Source organism: Thalassophryne amazonica, chromosome 20 (genome assembly GCF_902500255.1).
Source record: "Thalassophryne amazonica chromosome 20, fThaAma1.1, whole genome shotgun sequence".
Lineage (NCBI taxonomy): Eukaryota > Metazoa > Chordata > Actinopteri > Batrachoidiformes > Batrachoididae > Thalassophryne > Thalassophryne amazonica.
The window spans coordinates 16,301,154-16,322,897 of record NC_047122.1 but is presented as its reverse complement, the minus strand read 5'-3'; the positions used below and the strand labels follow the sequence as shown (position 1 = coordinate 16,322,897).

Sequence of the window (21,744 nt, the reverse complement as noted above, 5' to 3'; positions counted from 1 at the left end):
TAGTCATCAGTTCAAAAACACTGCTGTGTTAAAGTGTGTCCGTGCATGGCATTTACACTGGCAGGCTTTTATACTCTACACACCTATAAACACTCTGCACACCTGAGCAGCTAAAACAGAACAAAAACTATGAGCGATGATGTCACCTGCTGGCAAGCGGAAAGCAGAGATTATCCTGCAGTCTTTGTGCCTCTTCGTCTTACATAACCATGTTTTATCTGCTTATGTTTTCTTTCACCTTTCCTCCAATGGAGATTTAGAGACTGAACAGTTTTTCTCTATGCTGAAGCACATCGAGTTATTTATTGTCCTCTCAGTGGAATATCACATCTGGCACCAACACCAGATATTCCTCATGGGTGTGACAAGATCTCCTTATTGTCCTCTCACTCACTATGCTGTCCATCTGATGACATCACCCTCCGCTCCCATCTCTTTTCCACTCCCATATCACACCCTCACCATTTTTCCACCACATCCTCTTCTCACCTCACTAAAAGCTCAAGTGCTTCAATAAGCACAAGCTTTGCATTCTTTGTCAATATAATGAGCGTACTGTGTCAGAATGTGCAATAACGTAAAGAGCAGTTTGTGTTGCACTTTACCACCTCGAGTCAGTTTGTAAATCATTTTTTGCACAGAATAGATACATAGAAATCACTGATTGATAGCAAATTAATGGGGAACTATTCCAAATAATGACAAACACATAATGCTAAATAGGATGTTGTAGTTTCTCAAATGGGAGGATTTGCTTCTTTTTTGTCAATTGCAGTAAACTGACTTAAGCTCTTCTGTACAATGGAAAGCAGACTAACTTAAGATGATTTCAGAAACATTAAGCATATCTGAGACATGTGAATGAGATATTTTTTCCCCAAAGCTTTAAAACAATGGATTCTGTTTTAATCTGGCTCCAGCAGCAACAATCTGCTTTTGACTTTCTGGACTGCAGGACGGATAGAGGAGCGTAAGGTCCTCTGAAATCACTTATACATCTGAGCTGTTGTAAGTAAACTGAGTTAGGGTTCATGGGAGATGAACTGGTTTAATAGTTCATCAAAATCATATATCTTAGAGAAAACAGTTGCATTTTTAACAGGGTTAGGGTCAGAGACAGTCTCTGATTGACTATGACTGCTGTTAACAGCTAGCAGTTGGTTGTCTGTCGCAGCTGTTTGCGGGCTGACAGCCGCTGGTTTGGCCACTCCAACAATATTTGTTTCAGAGTTACGGAGCCAGACAGACGTGTGCATCCAAGCTCACGTGACCAGAAATAGGCTGCAGTCCCCTCCTTGGCACAGATGTTTGTGCATGGCACAGTGACAGACGTGGCTTCAGGTGAACGTGTGCCGCAGCAGTAGAGTACATCTTTTATGGTTTTGTTTTTTTACACCAATAGGTTTTGGTCTGTACTATGAATCCTTCACATCTGAGGAAGGTCTGCTCTCTCCCTCTCTCTTCTGTCACTACACAAGCAGTTTCCCCCTCATGCTTGCACTGCGTTCCTAAGACACGTTCATGGTACCAGTCGCGTTTCACTGCACTCTGAACTTCAGGTGGCGTCCATGTTTGACATGAAGTGTTTCAACTCATGTTTTATATATATTTTTGTGCTGTTGGGCAATTTTTGACAGGTTACTTTAAAGATCACAAACAGCTAAATGAGGGAAACAACGTGGAACAATGGTCTCAAAACTGCAACTTAGGAAGTTATAACTTTGGTGTCATTTACTTATATCCATTTAAAAGTCTCTCAGATGAAAGACATTTACTTGAGCAGCATCTTTAACAAAGCTTGCTGATGAATAATTTAATATATTACACCACAGAAATAACATGCATCATTAAACATTAAGACATTTAGTTTATTTTCTTTGTCAAATGAGTAAAAGGACCTGCACAGTCAGAGGGACTGGATTAACACACTGGAGTTTGACCTCCTGATGAATTAATGAGACAGTCACAACAGCATTCTGACAGAGTCATTAGATCAACCAATCCCTCAATTTAAGAATGCTAGGACCCACTTTGAAGTCTGACAATTTCTGACAGCCTGCTGCACGCTCAGCACACTTCCGGGTAAAAACAGAAAGAATCTCTCCAAAATGTCAGGATTGGGAAAGGAAGGGTCCATCGCCAGCATGGAAGCATGGGAGGAGCAAAGGTGTGTTTCAAAGTTCACCGAGCTCCAGAAAACAGACACACCACGACCGGGAATCAAACTCAGGTCTGCATATGGGAAGTCTAGCTCCTTATCCTGCTGAGCTACCTGTTGGCTCCGTGCACACAGCAGCAAAGTCATGTCACTTCTGGGCAAAAATCTGCCTGGACACAGGCAGTTGAGACATTTTATTTATTTTTTGCTGTTGTGCTTTACTTTTGCATGTCACTGAGAAAAAAAAATACTTAATACTAGAAGTAAAAACTATTCACGAATAGAATTTTATGCTGCGGAAATAAATATGTGTACAATATTAGCAAAATAGCAAAAGAGGAGGCGGGAATGAGCCAGTCTTACAAGCTCTTCAGCCAGTGAAATGGAGGAACTCACTGCTGTGTGCCCGCCTCCTTTTTCATGTGTACGGAGAAGGAGGGGACCAGCCAAAGCTGTCTGTTCTACTAGAGAAAGCCAAGTCAGTTTTTTTTTAATTATTCTTTATTTTATTGACAGTGACATGTGTCAAAACCTCAGCTTTGTTTTTTGTGATTTCTACATTATTGCTAAATGTGAAATAAACCCAACAAACCATTCAACATTTCCAGAAAGCCCAAACATGAAAACCAGTTAAACTCAGTGGTACTAGAGCTGAAACAAATCGAGTTAATCGATTATTAAAATAGTTGTCAACTAATTTAGTCATCGATTAGTTGCTAAATAACTTTGTTTTACCGCAAATGTTTCGTTTCTTCCATATAATCAATCGAGCTTTGCTTTGAATCTTGAACCAATGAAGTAGTGCTTTGAGCTGCTGCTTCGTTGGTTTCATTTGTTTTATTTCGCTTTATCTTAATTTTTCTCCACTAAAACCCTAAAGAGCATATGTCTGTGAGGAATAATTACCTTTTTTTATGTTAAACTGACCTGTTATGGTCTTTTGAAACAGTTGATAGATGTATTTTATGCTAATGACGATGCTAACACTTTAGCATGCCTATGGCGTTTTCAATGTTAAAGTTAGCATTAAGCTGCTGGCATTTCAACATGTTTGTGCATTTGTTTTCTGTATAATAATTAATGGCTCAGATAGTCTATGGGCCAATTCCAGAAAAGGCTCTTGAAAACAAGTTCGTTGCACCCCCCTTGTAACTTTGGTTTGATGGTTTCAAGTGATTCCCTGGTCATATGAGATAACATTTCTACTTGTTGTCATGCGCACAAACAGAGCGAACATTTTGACAACAACCATTTTTGACGGAGGGATCGGCAAAAAAGCTGATTTATTGTTTATCATGATTATATCAGTCCTGAGGACTTAAACGTGTTTTTCCTTCTTTTAGATGCATTCTGGTGCTTAGAAATCATAATACATGTGTTTTTGCATATTTGAACCAAATTTGGTCTGGTTGTTCGGTGGCAATATATGATTTATTGATCAATTTTCACAAATTCCGTCAATTTTTATCATCAAGTTTGCAAAACTGTTATCATAGTTCCATTTGTCTGTTTTTTTAATGATGTTTGATGTTAATACAATGTTTGATACTATTCCCGTTGTTTTATTGAGAAGACACCTTCATGAGGTTTAGTCAGATGCCACGCACTGCATAATACCTGGCAATTTTGCTATCTTTTTAGCTTTCTATGCAAATATTGCATTTATAGTTAAGACAATATTTCCAGGCTTTGTTTTTGTTTCCAGGCTTTTTTGTTTCACAGAATATGGAGAATCATAGCTGTACATTTATAAAACTACAATACTTTTGGACGGTAACACAGACTGACGTGTAGTTAAGACTAAGTATAGGTAAGTAAACATTCTTTACTTCAGAAACATAGCATTGCTGAATATTAGTTGAGAGATGTCAGATGCCATGAAAGTGTTGTAGTTAACTTGTTTACCTTTTGTATTAAAAGCAGATACAAAAGCAGATACCCGCATGCTGCTACATGCCAGCCATGCATCATCCAATGGACATGACTGCTGTGATCAAATCACCAGATACCGATGTTGCTGTACTAGCCTGTACTTTCAGCCACCAAATTGATGCCAGGATTCTCTTTTGTACTGGAACTAAGCAGCGAGAGAGGTACATTGACATGACTGCTGTCTGAGAATCCCTTGGTCAAGACATGTGCCAAGCACTACCAGGATTGCATGCATTCACAGGATGTGATAGCACAAGTGCTTTTGTCGTTAAGGGAAAGAAGCAAGCATTCCAGCTGATGGAGTCAGACGCAGGTCTGTGCGAAGCCATGAAGATGGTTGGTAACTCCTATGATACCCTACAGCAGGGGTGTGCTTAATTTGTCTGCTCTCTGTATGGACAGAGTGGAGAAGACACAGATGGTGTACGCTACAAACTCTTCTGCAGCAAAAACGCACAAACCAGTCATCTACCACCGACCAAAGATGCTCTGAAGTACCATGTCAAATGTGCCAACTACCAGGCATGCATTTGGCACAGGTCTCTCCAGGCACATGCGCCAACTCCCAGTCCAGATGGGCATAGCTGGGATTTGACTGATGGACACCTCTCCATCCATTGGATGGATCAGCAACCAGCCCCAAAGGTACTCTTGCAATTGATTAGTTGCAACTGCAAGAAAGATTACTGTGTGGGAGGTCGGTGTTCATGCCATAAGAATGCTATGGCATGTACTGATGCCTGTGGGTGCACAGAGTGTACTAATGCCAAGGACACTTGCTCTGATGATTGGAGTGATGAAGATGATAGTGACTGACATTTTTCTGCTTGACTAGTGACTATTATAATATGAAGAATTGATCTGTTTATTTAAACAATGTGTTTGAATGTGTAAACATTGGTGTTTTAGGCGGCTTAGCTTAAAATAGGGCTCAATGAGTGAAAGAATTAGCTTTTTGTTGAAATATGATTCAGTTTTTGTTTCAATACTCTGACTTCTGTTTAAGGATGCATTATGCTTGTCCAAGTGTTTCTGACAATGCTACAAATCAAAAATCAAGTTACAGGTTAATACAGCCCAACCTGTATTGTGGTGTATTTTCGCTGACCCCCACCCCCCACCCCCCACCTCTTACAAAGTGATAATTATGGAATGCCTGGCATCTGTCACAACCTCATGAAGGTGTTTTCTTCTCAATAAAACATCTGGAATAGTATCAAAACATTGTAGTAACATCAAACATCATTAAAACGGACAAATGGAACTAAGGTAACACAGTTTTGCAAACTTGATGATAAAAATTGAAGGAATTTGTGAAAATTGATCAAGAAATCATATATTGCCACCCCAAAACTAGACCAAATTTGGTTCAAATATGCAAAAACATGTGTTATGATTTGTAAGCACCAGAATGCATCTATAAGAAGGGAAAACACGTTTAAGCCCTCAGGACTGATATAATCATGATAAACAGTAAATCGTTTTTTTTGCTGACCCTTCCGTCAAAAAAGGCTGTTGTCAAAAGGTTCGCTCTGTTTGTGCGCATGACAACAAGTAGAAATGTTATCTCATATGACCAGGGAATCACCTGAAACCATCAAACCAAAGTTACAAGGGGGGGGTGCAACAAAAGTGCATCTTTCTGGTATCGGCCCATAGACTAAGTTTGTTGTCGCAAAAGAGCCAAATGTATTACAGATTATAATATTTATTTATTTATTTATTTATTTTATTTATACATTAATAATAATAGCAACAATAATAATAGTAATAATAACTAATAATGCTACAATACAATTTTAGAGAAAGAGACATGAGTCACATGTGTCTGTGAAATGATCACAGTTTACAAGTTACACAGAATGTTGCACATATAATGAGTCAGGCTACAGTTTTTGATTAAGGTTTTATGGTTAACTGGTTATGCTAATTGCTCATTTTCAGCAACAAAAACACCTCTTTCACCATATATTTTATAACATTTATATGTTTCAATGTTGTTTTATGGCAACGCAGCACTTTGATAAAGCAATGTGATTTGAAATAATTATTTTTGTTTTTTATTATAAACTGTTTTATTCTTTATTATTTTAGATTTCAACAGCCAAAGGACATTTGATGATTTGTTGATTTTCAAGTATTTTAAGTTTTCAAATAATGTTCTCTTGTTAAATAAATGGAAGGAGAGAAAAATTGTTTCCCTGGCACATTTGTAAAAAATTTCCCGCTAATCAGATTAATCGTGTCGAAACCCCCATCAGATTCACTGATGATCCAAATAATCCTTTGTTGCAGCCCTAAGTGGTACATACCTTAATGAGGTGCTTATTGACCCATTTTGTGAAAGTTTTCTTCTGGACCCGGTCCCGCTCATCTGAAGGAGGTGAAATGAAGACAGAAAGAAACCAGAGGTTAATTACATAAACCAACATGGTTTGTGCAGCCAGAGTGATTAATGTATCATGGAGGCTGAGCTCAGGACAGTAAAGCAGTGTGCACGTTACATCCGTGGCAACAGGTTGTTCATCCCAACTGGTGTCAAAACTACTGATCAAACGTTATACAAACATGGATCAGCTCCAGGCATCTCTGCAGCAAGTACACTGCAAGCAACAGGTGTTTCTCTTCTCAACAGAAGACAAACAGACACGCAAATGTTCTAATATATTAACAATGCACAATAAAAGCTGCTACAAACAGAGCTGTTCCTACAACAAACCAACAAGAAAAAAAATTCTCAAACTGTGCAACTGTTGCGCCTGCTGTCTGACACAGTGACGCAAAGTCATTCTGATTCAGTGACATCATGTGGTTCTGTGTGGCCTTGATGTTTCATACATTATTTAAAAATTTAAATCACTTCATCCACAGCTAGCTGACCAACCTTCAATATTGGCGCCAAACTATTTGTCTGACCACTGAAAGTTGCCCAGGGTCAAAGCCGATGTGCCCAACAGGAATGTGGAATCATAATAGTATTGAACAGGAACCAGAGGTGCACCAGATCATGGGCTGTGTAATCAATATCCCTTTGGATGTTTGAGACCATGACCTACATCTGGAGTGGGTGGAAAAATGTTGGCAAATGAAAGCCTACGATACCCCAAACAACATACTTTTTTCACAAACGTGAATTCAGAGTGTTAGTGAGAACCGCTGGTCCAGACTGTCAACACGAATCAAGTATGTTATTTTTGAAAAATGAAAAATAAAATGAAAATAAAAAACACAGGAAGCATGCAAGCGACTTAAAAAAAACTTTCATCAGTATTTAAGGATTTTATTAAATAAGCAGTTACTCCATTTCACCATCAATGCCATCCTGATCAGAATCTTCACTGCCAAGTATTGCATCTAGTGATATTATGACAATCATTTCTGGCACATTTGCACAGCTCTGTGCATAAAACTTTGTTTTGCAGACATGTACAAATATCTGCATCTCCACATTTAATTTTTGGTTGTTGTTTTGTTTTTTTGTTTTTTTACACAATTACCGATGCAGTTTACAAGTTCAATTACACAGTCATGCAACTGTATAAAATCACAAATATAATGAAATCAATTAGCCATGAGATATGGTATTCCAAGTATGCAACTGATTAGCAGTAAAAAAAAAAAAAATAAATAATAATAAAAATAAATAAATAAAAAAGCCAGAATTTCCCTATGCAGTGAAACATCTAAAGTCACAAGTATGAATTCGAATGTGGTATATGAGATGTGGAATTCAAGTCATATAGTTGGTGGAGAATAAGTAATATAAATAACAAAAACAAACGAATGAATGAATGAATAAATAAAGGCCAGAGGTTCTACAGATCTAGCAGTAAAGCATAAAAATAAATCACTGTCACAGACTGGCACTCACTATCCAGATCACTGATCCAGATCTGATTCAGATTGTGGATTTTGTGGACATTTGACTTTAATAATGAAAAGTCCATTTGGTGTACATTTTGCATTATATCTCAATCAAAAGTACCTCAGCCACACTCTTTTCTGTTATGGATTTATCTACACCACCAAAATTGGATGGAGGTACGGGTGCACGGTATATGCGGCAGATTGTATGAATGATATAAATTTGGCCTACAGTAGAGATTTGGACTCCACCGACCAATCGCGATAAAGCTTGTTGATGCAACCACAGAGACCACAGAGCAGGAGGAGCTGTTTTAAAAAAAAAAAAAAAAAAAAAAAAAAAGCATATGGACTTCAAGCTCTATACCAGTTGTTAAATTCTGTTAATAGGACTAGTATAACTTGAATTATGATTAATAATTCCGCAATATTTTTTCGCTAATTTTATGGTCACATTTGGTGCGTGCATTTGCAGAAAGCCGCAGCAAAAAGTCTAATTTCCTCATTTAGCTCTGTCTTGGGGCAGGAGAAGGAGAGGGAAAAAAAAAAAAAAAAAAAACATACCTTCAACTTCAATGGTAAAAACACATGACATAAGCCAATAAGGATCATCAACCCACACAGGGTGGTCTTTGAAGACTTTCTAGACAAAACGCCACCAAAGACAGACAAAACTAGTAATAACACTGCCCCCAGCTAGACAGAAGCAGGAATGACAAGGTGTGAGGTCCAAAATTACATGTCCAACACAAGTGAGACAGGTGTTTTGAACAGGAATTCTGAATTCTGAGTGGCACAAATATAATTTGTGTGGCATCTTATTGCAAGTACATAGTTGTACAAAAAATTGAATGTAAATAGTTGTATATAGCTTAGTTTTTTAATTTGCTACATTTGTTCATATTTTTGAAATTTACAATTTATGTTTTTTTTTTAATCAACATAGCTTTGCCAAGGGACTATATAACCCATTCAGAAACACTTCCATTATAATTTTACACTTAAGTTTATATTGCAATATATACAGTTATCATGAAGGGATTCAATTTATACTGTGATATAAATTTGAGGTCATATCGCCCAGCCCTAGATGGAGGTTCCAATTTTATGCCTGTTTGTCTATCTTCCAATTATCTATTGGAAACCAAGTGCAAAAAAACAATGATAAATTGTGCAGAGCAAAGATAACCAATGTTCTGTGAAAATTATCTAAATAAAAATTCAGAAACTGAAAAAGTTGAAAAAATAAATAAATAAATAAAACTGACACCAGCGTGCGCACACACACACACACACACACACACACACAAAAAAACTTTGATTCAAGTACATGAACTAAATACATAGTCCTGACATTTGATCACATCTAATTTAGGTTATGAAAAGCCGCTTCTAAAAGGACATTGACCTTGAAAATGTTTTCCAAGATAAAAAATTTTTGGAATAGGAAACTACTGTAGGCAGAGGTTTGTGCTGTATGAGCACAGTGCTCTAGTTAGAAATGATAAGGCTGTGTGTGATCATGTTTTACATGATGTCATTCAATGTATCAAGTATTGGTCTATTCTAAATCCTTTGAATATCGATAGGTCATACATAACCAGCAACAGAATGTATGTAGACAAAAACAGCATAATCTTCATTATTTTGTATCACCATGACCACCACATTACAGTAATACTTCACAATCTTCAAAAACAGCCACCGAAGTTACTAGAAAATTACTAAAATCTGCCGACATGGCTAGGTGTTAAAGTGGATATGACACTTAAAGACAACATAGTCTTATTACATGTAACAAAGGTTATACAATACGGTCAACCTAAGCGTTTTGGGAAAATGGACGCAGTTCTCCCGTTATATACAACATTTGAATGTCCCGCCACTGAAACAATAACGATATTTGGATGGAAAAAATGACGATAGCATATATATATATATATATATATATATATCGGCTGATTTATCGGCTATCGTCATTTTTTCCATCCAAATATCGTTATTGTCGTTATATATATTTATATTTTTTTTTATGAATAAAATGTTCTTTTTTGGGCCCTTAAAAAAAGGTATGCGCTAAAAGCTGAAGCTATGTCCTCATATTGATTAACTTTATAACAGAGAAAAATTTTGAAGTTCAAAAAATGCAACCAAGAATTAAACCTTTGTGAAATTAGCAAATACATATCCTTAAAAAGAGTTGTGAAATACATCTGATCTTGTAACTCTTGTTGCTGCAATTTAGATATATACGTTCAGGATAAGGATATAGATCCTTATAAACTTACTTGTATGCTTTTGTCAGCCTATCAGTGCAGTGTGACGGCGAACTACAGGGGCCGGTGATGAACACATTTAAGCAGGGGTGTAAGCAGCTCTCAGTTGAATGGAGTCAGAGCTCCATCTACTGGACAAACGATGTGAGGACATTTTACATTGCCGACACAAACATTATTTCAGTAACTGTTCTGTTTATGAGAAATTATCGGCGTTCTATTGGCAAAATTTCAACTGATAGTGAGTACTTTGAAAAGGGCTTATAACGGCCGATAATATCGGCCGGCCGATATATTGGGCGGGCTCTAGTTTTACCTAATTTTTTAGGTGTCATATCCACTTTAGTGACTGTGTATTTGTATGTATATATAGTATATACATATATATACAGGTATATATGGCACAGCCCAAGCAGAAGGTCACCCCCAAGAGCCTGGTCTACTTGAGGTTTCTTCCTTATAGGGAGTTTTTCCTCACCACAGTTGCCTAGTGCTTGCTCTGGGGGTTGGTTGGTAAGGTTAGTCCTTACTTGCGTAAAGTGCCTTGATTTGACTTTGTTGTGATCTGGTACTACATAAATATAATTATAAGTGAATAGTATATTGATGTGTATGTCTGTGTGTCGACATGTAGTAGTGAATTTGTATTTATATAAATATGACTGATTAGAATTGATGGACTTGTACTAGCAGGGGTGGGCGCTAAAAAGCTTTGCTTCAGCCCACACCCTTTCAGACTCACTAGTTTTGTTTATGCATTTGTGGAATTGTTCATTTTTTTCTATTTGAATATTTTGTGTGCCGAATAAACTTTGTCATCGTCAAAAGATAATAAATATATGAATATAAAAAAATTAAATCATTCTGAAATATTAACATATAAACAATTAATTAAAAATCGAAATTACTCATTAAATATACCCAGATATTGAAAAGTAATTCAAAATGTCCTGTAATATTCTCTACCAAATATACAAAAATCATGCCCACCCTTTTCATAGGTCATGCAAAGACAGTACATTGGGACAGCTGGGTGTTTATATCTTTATCCATTTCCTTGGAATAGCATTTCTATCACCTGTTTACAAGCACTGGGCCCAGATTTTGATCTTGATTTTTAAACCATTTTTCTCAATCAAATCACAATATCCTTCTCTGACCCTTAATCATCCCCCCCCCCAACTTTAGTTTAAATTGGCTACAAACTCCAACTTAATTTGTTGCCATACAGACGGGCAAACACACAGTACTGAAAGCAATAGCCATGCATGCACTGCAATTGCACGTGTGTAAAAATTCCATACTATAAAATACTTTTAAATGTACCAAAATTGCACAGAGCTGTCTGTCAGCATCAACCGCATCAATTTATCTGATTGGTTCCATGTCGACACAAGAACACTTTGTAAATACGATGTGTTTTATTAATCCATCCATTCATTTTCTATACCCGCTTACTCCAATCAAGGGTCACAGGGGGTGTGTGAGACAGGGTACACCCTGGAAAGCCTGCAGATACACAAACACTCATTCACACCTACAGTCAGTGCAGAGTCACCAAGTCACCTAACCTGCATGTCCTTAGAAGGGGGAGGAAGCTGGAGCACCCAGAGGAAGCACACGCAAACACAGAGAGAACACGCACATGCAAACTCTACACACAAAAGACCAGTAGGAAGAGAACCCATGACCTTCCTGCTGTGAGGCAACAGTGTCAACCATTAAGCCACTGTGTGGTCCTTGTTTTATTAATACTGGTTAAATTTCAAATACATAATCTCATTTATAAAACTATGTGCCAAACTTCTGAAAATGAGCACAAACTTTATTACTTAAAAGCTCCAGGCTGAGCTTGGAGCTTGTGTCTGTCTGTGCTGAAGCTGTGGCTGCATCGTCAACAGGCCAGAGGAGTGAGACAGGCAGGTCAGGAATAGAACCCGACGCTCTCTTCCCCACCACAACCTCCTCCTCCACTTTGATGTAGCCTCTTTTCACCTGGACATTCTGGCTCTGCTCCCAGCAGTCTTCACGTGCGTTTTCCTACCACACAAATAGTAAAACATGGGAATTCTTGCCCAGAGCTTCAAAACAGCATCTTATATTCAAATACAGTCAAATATCGACTGATATTTGCTGTATTTTACTGTTGCCTGTCTCTAATGCTGTTGTTAGCAAGGCAATGCTTGGCACACAGATTAGCCTAACTGGAGCTAGCCAACCATTTTCAACTCTATCTCTGTTTACATGTAAGCATGTCCATCAAACATTTGACTGCGTTAATGGCAAAGAGCATTTTTTTTTTTTTTTTTTTTTTTTTTTTTTTTTTAAATAAAGGTACATCTCACAATATTTACCTTGCCTGGATATTAACAAGGAGACGACGCTCACATTTTATTTTTATCACCTGCTGCTGGTCAATTTCTTTCCACTATTCAAAGACGTGCAGGACATTCACACACAGTAAATTCTGCAGAGTAAAATTTACTCTGCTGGGGTAACATTTGGTCCCAGTCCAAATACAGTTAAATATACTCTATCATAGTGTAAAATCAACTGTTATTTAAGTAGAACCACTTGATTTGACAAGATGGTAGAGCTGATTTCACTCTATAATAGAGTGTATTTTACTCTAGACTGGGACCAAATGTTACCCCAACAGAGTAAAGCAAAATTTACTGTGCAGAAAGACAGGAAGTGACATCAGTGCCAAGTTATTGCAAGCATAAACTATTTTAGGTGATAATTAAAAAAAAACTATCATGTTTCTGTTCTGGAACTTCAGAAAAAATTTCTGGTTTTGTTTTTGATCTGAGCAATATACTAACTGTAGAGCAGTTAATCATCTACTATTTTAAGAATCAATCATTTTGAGTCCTTTTTTATGGCAATTCCCTGATTCCAACTTCTTAAATGTGAATATTTTCTGGTGCCTTTAAGTATTTTCTCCTCTATGACAATAAATAACCATCTCATCAGCACATATATATTTTCTGTTCTTGTGTTCAGAAGTAATTATTTAGTTTAATAACATTAACTTTTACATCATGCGTTGATATGTTTGTGTACTTTCTATTATTCAAACATCCTGGTGTTTGAGGGTAACATACAAGTAGCTGTGCAGGCTTCTAATAAAGTGCCACGTCACCACGCAGTCCATTGCCAAATATATTCCACAAATGACACAAAAATGCTGCAATTGAGCATGTTGGCAAAGTGCAAACTGTGTGTACACACACACACACACACACACACACACACACACACACACACACACACACACACACACACACACACACAGCTAATCAGAAAACACTGTTCTGCCGGTGTCGCAGACCGAACGGTCCGCCCCTAAAAATTGGTCCGCCCTGCCTCCACTGCGCATAGGTCATTCCAGAGCTCAGCCGCTCGCTCGTCTGAGACAGAGTCTCTTCACCCAAAGCGATCAAATGGATTAATGGAATTATTAACCATTAGATGACAAGGTAAAACCTCTTAAATCATTCTAAAGTCAGTTTTAAGCAGAAATGAAGCATTACGGGTGACGCTTTGAAATGACCAACGTGCAGTGAACGCATCAGCTAGCAGCTCGTGTAGCCACGGTGCTCTGATCACTTCCTCCATCTTTTATTATGAAATAATGCTGAATTTATGTGGAAATAATTATTGTAAAAAAGCTTCAGATATCTGTCGCTGAGATAGATGATGACTGGAGTGAAGTTTTAAGCAGAAACAAGGTGATAATCTGTGAACCACAGCTGATGACGCATGCGCAGTGAAGACAGGGCAGACCGATTTTTAGGGGGGACCATTCGGTCTGTGACACCAGTACGAGCCGCCATGAAAAGCCTTAAAAGCTGTCAAAAAAAAGCAGCCATATGGAGAGCACAGCAGTATCACTTCCTCCTTCAAACGCCTCTTTCTCTCAGCTTTTCTACTTTGTCACAAACGATCCCAGATCACCATCACCTGCCGAGCTCCAAATGTAGAAGGGATTTAGGATTTACCAGGTCAAAAATCTCAACTACACAGAGAGACTGAGGTCACTCAGCATGGCACACAAACACACACGCACAGAGACAATGAGCAGAGTTTACCTAAAGGGCAAGCCCCCAGCAAACACATATTTCAACACTGTCTTGCAAAAGAGTTTCACTGCAACATCTTTCTACCAGAACCTGCCTGAGAATGCACTCGGATATCTACACTGATTCAGAGTGAGTGAGTGAGTGTGTGTGTGTGTGTGTGTGTGTGCACACATAGTGTGTCTATTAAATGACACACACTGCATGTGTGTGAGAACTTGTCAAGGTAAACTGGTGCAGAAGTGATCATGTTTAACCACAATTATTATTATTATTATTATTATTATGACCAAAGTAGCCGTGGTAAGACGTGTGTGTCTGTATCAGCCATGATGGAAAGGCACACATTCCTCCACAAAGGGAAGCACTGTTCTCTCTCTCTCTCTCTCTCTCTCTCACACACACACACACACACACACACACACACACACACACACACACACACACGAGCTTTGCTCTGAAATCTGTATTGCTCTCTGTAGTCCACATTTAACCACTAGCCACAGTTAATTTGTAATTATTTTAAGATTAAATAGCTTAATTTGAAGTGGGCTGTGGGGAAAAAGGAAGTTATGACTTCATATAAGATACACCAGTTTTCTATGAGTGATCCAATTTCATAGAGTGATCATTTCATTCACTCACTCACTCATCTTCAACCACTTATCCGGGATTGGGTCGCGGGGCAACTGCTCCAGCAGGGAACCCCAAACTTCCCTTTCCTGGGCCACATTAACCACCTCTGAGTGGTGGATCCTGAGGCGTTCCCAGGCCAGTGTGGAGATATAATCTCTCCACCTAATCTTGGGTCTTCCCCGGTGTTTCCTCCCAGCTGGACGTGCCTGGGACACCTCCCTACACAGATGCCCAGGGGGCATCCTTACCGGATGCCCAGTCGACCTCAGCTGGCTTCTTCCAATGTGAAGGAGCACTGGCTGTACTCCGAGCTCACCACGGATGACTGAGTTTCTCACGTGATCTCTAAGGGAGACACCAGTCGCCCTCCTGAGAAAACTCATTTTGGCCGCTTGTACCCACGATCTAGTTCTTTTGGTCATGACCCAACACTCATGACGATAGGAGAGAGTAAGAATTAAGACTGACCAGTAGATCAAGAGCTTCAGCTTTTGGCTCAGCTCCCTTTTCATCACAAGGGTATGTTAGAGAGAATGCAACACCGTCCCTGCTACACCGATTCTCCGGCCAATCTCGCGCTTCATTGTCCCCTCACTTGTGAACAAGACCTCAAGGTAATTGAACTCCTTCACCTGGGGCAAGACCTCACAACCTACCCGGGAGTAGACAACCTATCAGTTTCTTAGGGGTAGATCATTTTGTAGAGTGAAATTACTCTTTGCAAGTTTTGGCTGTGATTCACCATCAGACTGCAGGGACACAAGAAGTGTTTGCAGAACTCCATGTTCAATCTGAAGGAATTGTTCTGCAGAATCTTTAACCGTTTTGATTGTTTGTTTGGAGGTTTTATGATAATCATCCACTAATCGAAAGTACCAGTAGTCCGGAGGCTTGTTACCCCGAGTTTAGTCTGTCATGTGGTAATCCTCTGCATCTCTCAGCAAACCAACACTTACTAACTTGTGGTTTGCTCCATTCAATGTGGAGTCACAGTAAGAACGGCCCTTTATATACAGTTTTAATTATGATATAAACTGGTGCTTAGGCCACAGCATGGAGGGTTAGTATTTATCAAAGCAACAACGTAAACAAATTCTTAAACAGCTATAACTTTGCAAGAATACAGGCTTGTCAATATTCTAACTTTATTATCTACTATAATCCTGGATTGCAAGATTAATGTAAATCAAGAATTTGAAAGAAACTGAAAAAACAGCCACAAAAATATTGTAGTGATTTCTTCTAATAGCATACATTCTTGGAGTTAGTGCCGTTGTCACCACAGTGTGTGAAAGAATGTGAAAATACACACAAACACGTGTTGACAGGAACCACGCTGCACACGCACACATGCTCATGCACACACTGACCTGCGCAGCACATGAGCGAGTACAGGTGAGCATTGAGATGGCATTCGTTCCTGTAGTCAGGCCACATTGTCCGCAGAGTTTTAACGTGACCTTAACGGGCCTTCCTGTGATGCTAACGGTGCATAATCCAGGCCAGAATTCGGGTAATTATAGCAGTAAGACGTCTTTGGCAACAGACAGCCTCTCTGTATCCAAAAGTGAAAGATGCAGCACACAAGGCAGGAGCAGGTTCTACAAGTCTGAAGAGTAGGTGAAGAGAGATGGTTTGTTCCTTTAATCGTGCCGTGGTTCTGCCGTTATCCCTCTCTCTCTCTCTCTCTCTCCCTCTCTGCTCCGTTGTTCTCTGTGGTTGTGGCCATGTCAGCCTGCCTTGGCCGGCATTCTCTCCCTCTCTCTCTCCCCAGAGCAGCTGCTCTCCCACGTGTGTGTCAAAGTCAGCAGCAGCTCCTCCCCTTCTGACGAAAGAGAAAATCTCCCTCCTTTCCTGTTCACTCTCACTACTACCTCCTCACCAGCTGGTGGCGTTCTCTCTTCCTTCCCCTCATTTTAATCTGCTTCTACATCACAACAGGCGGCCTATACACAGACTGCAGAATCATGCGTGCCTTCACACCTCTCACGATCAGGTAAAAGACTCTCCCAGCTGATGTCCATAACCCTGCAGGGCAACATTTTTACTGATCTTTTCTTAGAAACCTGCATGCTGTAAGGCTCTTTAAATAAATTTAAGGGGAAATAAAAACCCTGCACACACTTTGCTTCTCACTCAGCCAGACAAAAACCAGATGCAGCAGCTCTCTCATATCTCATTTCCTTCCATTCATTTCCTTTCCTCACTCCTCCCCTCACCATAAGAGGTAAAGTCAGACTTCTCGGGTGTTTCAGGTTATAATGATGTGTAGCTGCAATGATTCTGAAAAACATCTGACAGATCTGGGCTGAAGTCTAATCTAACAGAGAAAAGAAAACAAGCTGATGTGTGTAGGACGGAGACAATGAGGCAGCGCACAATTTGGTACCGAACACGTCATCCAACCAGAAAGAAAACATTCTTTCTCGCGAGATCACATCTGAAAGGTACATTGGCTTCTCAGTTATTCACCCTCTCTGAAGCTCAAAGGCCGTTTTGAATCATTTCTGTCTCGTCATGTTGTTAAATAACTGGAAGAGAAAAGCTGAGTGTGCAGTCTGTGGAATGCAAATGATGCCTTTGGAGAAGACGTGCGAGAGAGAAGTTAGAAAATGAGGAGTGACAAAGTGAGTGAAGTCTGACGATCAAATAGTCAAACTCAGTAACACCAGCTCTACCATCAGCGATGTCACTGAGCTCATCCCTCCTTTTGGGGACTCAACCCTGTTCTTCACGCCTTCCCATTAACTTCTTCCTTTGTTCTGTGCATTCAGAGAGAGTTGCTGCTTCTCTCTCGCCATCCTCACTATAAATACCAGACAGTGCTTGCACCGATAATACCACACAGCGTACTTATCCTTCACTCCCTCCTCTCCCATTAGCTCCTCTAATCTCCCTCTCTCCAGCTCTGTTTCGCTCAGTCTTCTGGAGGTCTGGAGTTCTAGCTCTCTCAGTTCTTTGCCTCTTCTTCTGGAACATCTTTCTCTTTCAGTTTGCAGGGTTTATTTCTCTGGCTGTGGCTGCTGTTGCTATTTCAGTAATTTTTTTTTATTTTATTTAACTTACACTATTTCACTCCAGAGCTGCAGACATTACACACCAAACACAAATAAAATAGGTCAAACATTCCAAATGAATTCACCTTTTTGGAGATGCCCCACTGCTAATACTTCATAGCTGTCCACACAGACCAGTTAACCACAACTCTACTCATCAGATTACCACCAGATTTAACCTGATGTCTGAACAGACACTAATAATCCATTTCAAAGACTATTATTGGTCAATTCAGTGCAAATAACATACCAGCATCACAAGAAAAACTCAATCCAAACCCCACGCAAAATTCAATTCTGTGCAGTAAAAGATACTAATTTATCCAGTAAAAATGTGTTGCTGAATATTTCAATTAATGAGTGTAAAATGAAGATAACCCAGATCAAAGCCATTTAATAAGCAAAACATTTTACCGTATTACACACACACACAAAACTGTCACAGAATAATTAAGTTATAGTTGAATCAATGTGCATCATTGACATGTTACCGTTTTAACTCCAGTTTAGTGCTCTTTGATTAAAGGTTGCCTTGCGGTAACCTTTGATCTCTGTTTCCATCATTTTGTCCTGGCAGATTGTCAGGAATTTTCAATATATTATCAATTATTAATGTCTTTACTTTGATTTGCTGTCTTTCATTTCATCTTTGATCTCATATACACATACGAGGTCTGTGAGAAAAGTATCCGACCTTTTTATTTTATGCAAAAAATATATGGATTTGATTCATATGTTTTTACGTCAGCCAAGGTTGAACCTTCGTGCGTATTCGTGAGTTTTTTCACGCTTGTCGGTTGCGTCAATCGCCTGTGGGCAGGCTTTGAGTAAGCACTGGTCCACCCCTCTCATCGTTTTTTTCATTGCGAGGAAATGGCGGAATGATTTGGGCTTTGTTCCATCAGAATTTTTTCAGAAACTGTTAGAGACAGGCAGCTGGAAACCATTCTGAAAATTCACATGGCTTTCGGTGAAAATTTTATGGGCTTCACAGAGATTAAACGAGTGTTATTACCGCTTTAAGGATAGCCCACAATGGCGCACGGCGCCGTGCTCCAAGCCGCGATCGACAGGCAAAAACCACCATTTCATTTTTAAACGGATGGCTGTGTGGATCCGGGACCGTCGTGTGCAATTTCTCTGGTTATCACAAGAGCTGGATATCAGCCCTTTTCTGGCAGATTTCACTTTTAACAAGAGATTTTGTCATGGAGTGTCAGAGTACAAGTTGGGACATGCCTATCTCTGCTTTCAGTGGCTTACCAGTCGAGTGAGTATAAGAGTTTGAGAGTTATACCATGGAGTCAGACACTTCTGATTTAAAGCTCTCTTTTTCAGAGGAGCTACAGCATCCAAAGCTGTCTTCAATGAGGATGTAAAACTATTGACGAGATACTCTATCTCCCTTACAGAGTTTAGGTAGCTATTCTGCACTGTGTTGTTATATGGCATTAGAGAACATAAAGAAGGAATCATATCCTTAAACCTAGTTACAGCGCTTTCTGAAAGACTTCTAGTGTAATGAAACTTATTCCCTACTGCTGGGTAGTCCATCAGAGTAAATGTAAATGTTATTAAAAAATGATCAGACAGAAGGGAGTTTTCAGGGAATACTGTTAAGTCTTCTATTTCCATACCATAAGTCAGAACAAGATCTAAGATATGATTAAAGTGGTGGGTGGACTCATTTACTTTTTGAGCAAAGCCAATAGAGTCTAATAATAGATTAAATGCAGTGTTGAGGCTGTCATTCTCAGCATCTGTGTGGATGTTAAAATCGCCCACTATAATTATCTTATCTGAGCTAAGCACTAAGTCAGACAAAAGGTCTGAAAATTCACAGAGAAACTCACAGTAACGACCAGGTGGACGATAGATAATAACAAATAAAACTGGTTTTTGGGACTTCCAATTTGGATGGACAAGACTAAGAGACAAGCTTTCAAATGAATTAAAGCTCTGTCTGGGTTTTTGATTAATTAATAAGCTGGAATGGAAGATTGCTGCTAATCCACCGCCCCGGCCCGTGCTACGAGCATTCTGACAGTTAGTGTGACTCAGGGGTGTTGACTCATTTAAACTAACATATTCATCCTGCTGTAACCAGGTTTCTGTTAGGCAGAATAAATCAATATGTTGATCAATTATTATATCATTTACCAACAGGGACTTAGAAGAGAGAGACCTAATGTTTAATAGACCACATTTAACTGTTTTAGTCTGTGGTGCAGTTGAAGGTGCTATATTATTTTTTCTTTTTGAATTTTTATGCTTAAATAGATTTTTGCTGGTTATTGGTAGTCTGGGAGCAGGCACCGTCTCTACGGGGATGGGGTGATTTCATGACCTCTTGTGCGGTCATGAAATCACATCGAACGTTGCATGATGCCAAAGCAGTGCTCAGCTACCACCAGGAACTTGTAAGGTCCTCTCACTATTCTCTCACAAGCTGCCATGATCAGAATGGTCGAATTCAACTATAAAGCTGCACCTGATTTCTAAGTTGCCAAGCCCAAACACCTCACAGAACACCTCTACGCTGTTCTTTTTCCTATTAACTTTTTTCCACTGCATTTTTGCAAGTAGCAGTAGCGTAGTAGTACTGGTAGCAGTAGCAATAATAACAATAATAGCAGCAGCAGAAGCTGTCTCTTCTTGAGGCAGCTTAAGTTGCACACCAACAGTTTTCTGGAATCAGAGATAGGTGGAAGGTGATAGCTTTGTTGGTGAAAATAAAGTTTTCATTTCAGTCTCTGAATCAAACCCACCCTGGGGCGGGTAATTGGTTAGTAATTAAATACTTTATAAACTGATTGAGGATCATGACTGATTAAAAAAACATTATGGTCTGTCAAACTTGAGGATTTTCTCCCTTTATATTTGAATAAAACTGTTTGGAAGTGTTTTTAAATGACTTCAAACATGTTTTAAATTAGTTTGCATTATAGGTTAAATGTTCAGTAAATTAAAAAAAATTTAAAAATTTCAACAACTGTTAAACATTTCTGGGTTTCAGATTCTCAAATGTGACAGTTTGCTGCCTTTACTCTAGATCTGTTTAAATCAATAAGATTTGCTTTGTTTCTAAATTGAAACTACAGTTTTGTACTGCTGGCTGAACCAAACAAAAGCATGGAGAAATGACAATGTGAGGGAAGAATTACAAAAAGCTACTTTCCCCCTACGTTTTAATCTTAGATTACTAATTTAGTTTAGATTACCAATTACTTATTAAAAGTAAAAACTGAAAAGCAGCATGGCTCAGTTCCCAAAATTATACAACAGCAGTAGTAATGATCACATCATAATCCGCTCACAGAGGGAGCTGCTTGCCAAAACCCAGCAGTCACACTGGAATTCCAGGTTAAATTCTTCTGCACATGCCTGAAAGGGGAAGTTAGCACAGATGCTTCCAGATTGCACTGCTCACGTAGGCACCAACCCCTTATTATGACTGACAGGTGACTGTTATTAATAAACCTAATATATGAACAAGCAGAAAGTCATTCTAAACAGGGTAAAACTGGTCACGTAAGTCTCTTCACAGAGTTGCACATTTCATTTTTGTATTGGTTGTTAATAAGAATTAGTTATAGAAAAAAGTGTTACATCATGACCATTATTAGCTATGATTAATTGGACACAATGCTGGACTCACCGGCAGCACAGTTTTACCATCAAATAGATGAGTAAAAATCAAGGCAAAGCTGGTGATATCAGCTGGCAGAGACAAGAGTCTG

At 39.0% G+C, this 21,744-nt stretch overlaps 1 protein-coding gene and 1 long non-coding RNA gene across 13 annotated transcripts in view; both read right to left on the bottom strand.

Annotated features, from left to right (window-relative positions):
* macf1a (microtubule actin crosslinking factor 1a) overlaps positions 1 to 21,744 on the bottom strand; it is a 431,888-nt gene that overhangs the window by 256,205 nt on the left and 153,939 nt on the right. For 11 of the 12 annotated variants that reach the window (XM_034161160.1, XM_034161171.1, XM_034161172.1 and 8 more), the window contains exon 2: positions 6,403 to 6,464. In XM_034161160.1, coding sequence (XP_034017051.1) covers positions 6,403 to 6,464 — 62 coding nt within the window. Of the gene's footprint in view, positions 1 to 6,402; positions 6,465 to 16,318; positions 16,629 to 21,744 lie in introns of those variants that run through there. The other variant, XM_034161164.1, reaches the window with a different exon arrangement.
* Positions 3,099 to 6,054, bottom strand: LOC117502143. The gene is made up of 3 exons (XR_004558195.1): positions 5,752 to 6,054; positions 3,979 to 3,981; positions 3,099 to 3,242 (listed from the first exon to the last, which is right to left on the bottom strand). It is a non-coding gene; the product is annotated as an uncharacterized LOC117502143 (long non-coding RNA).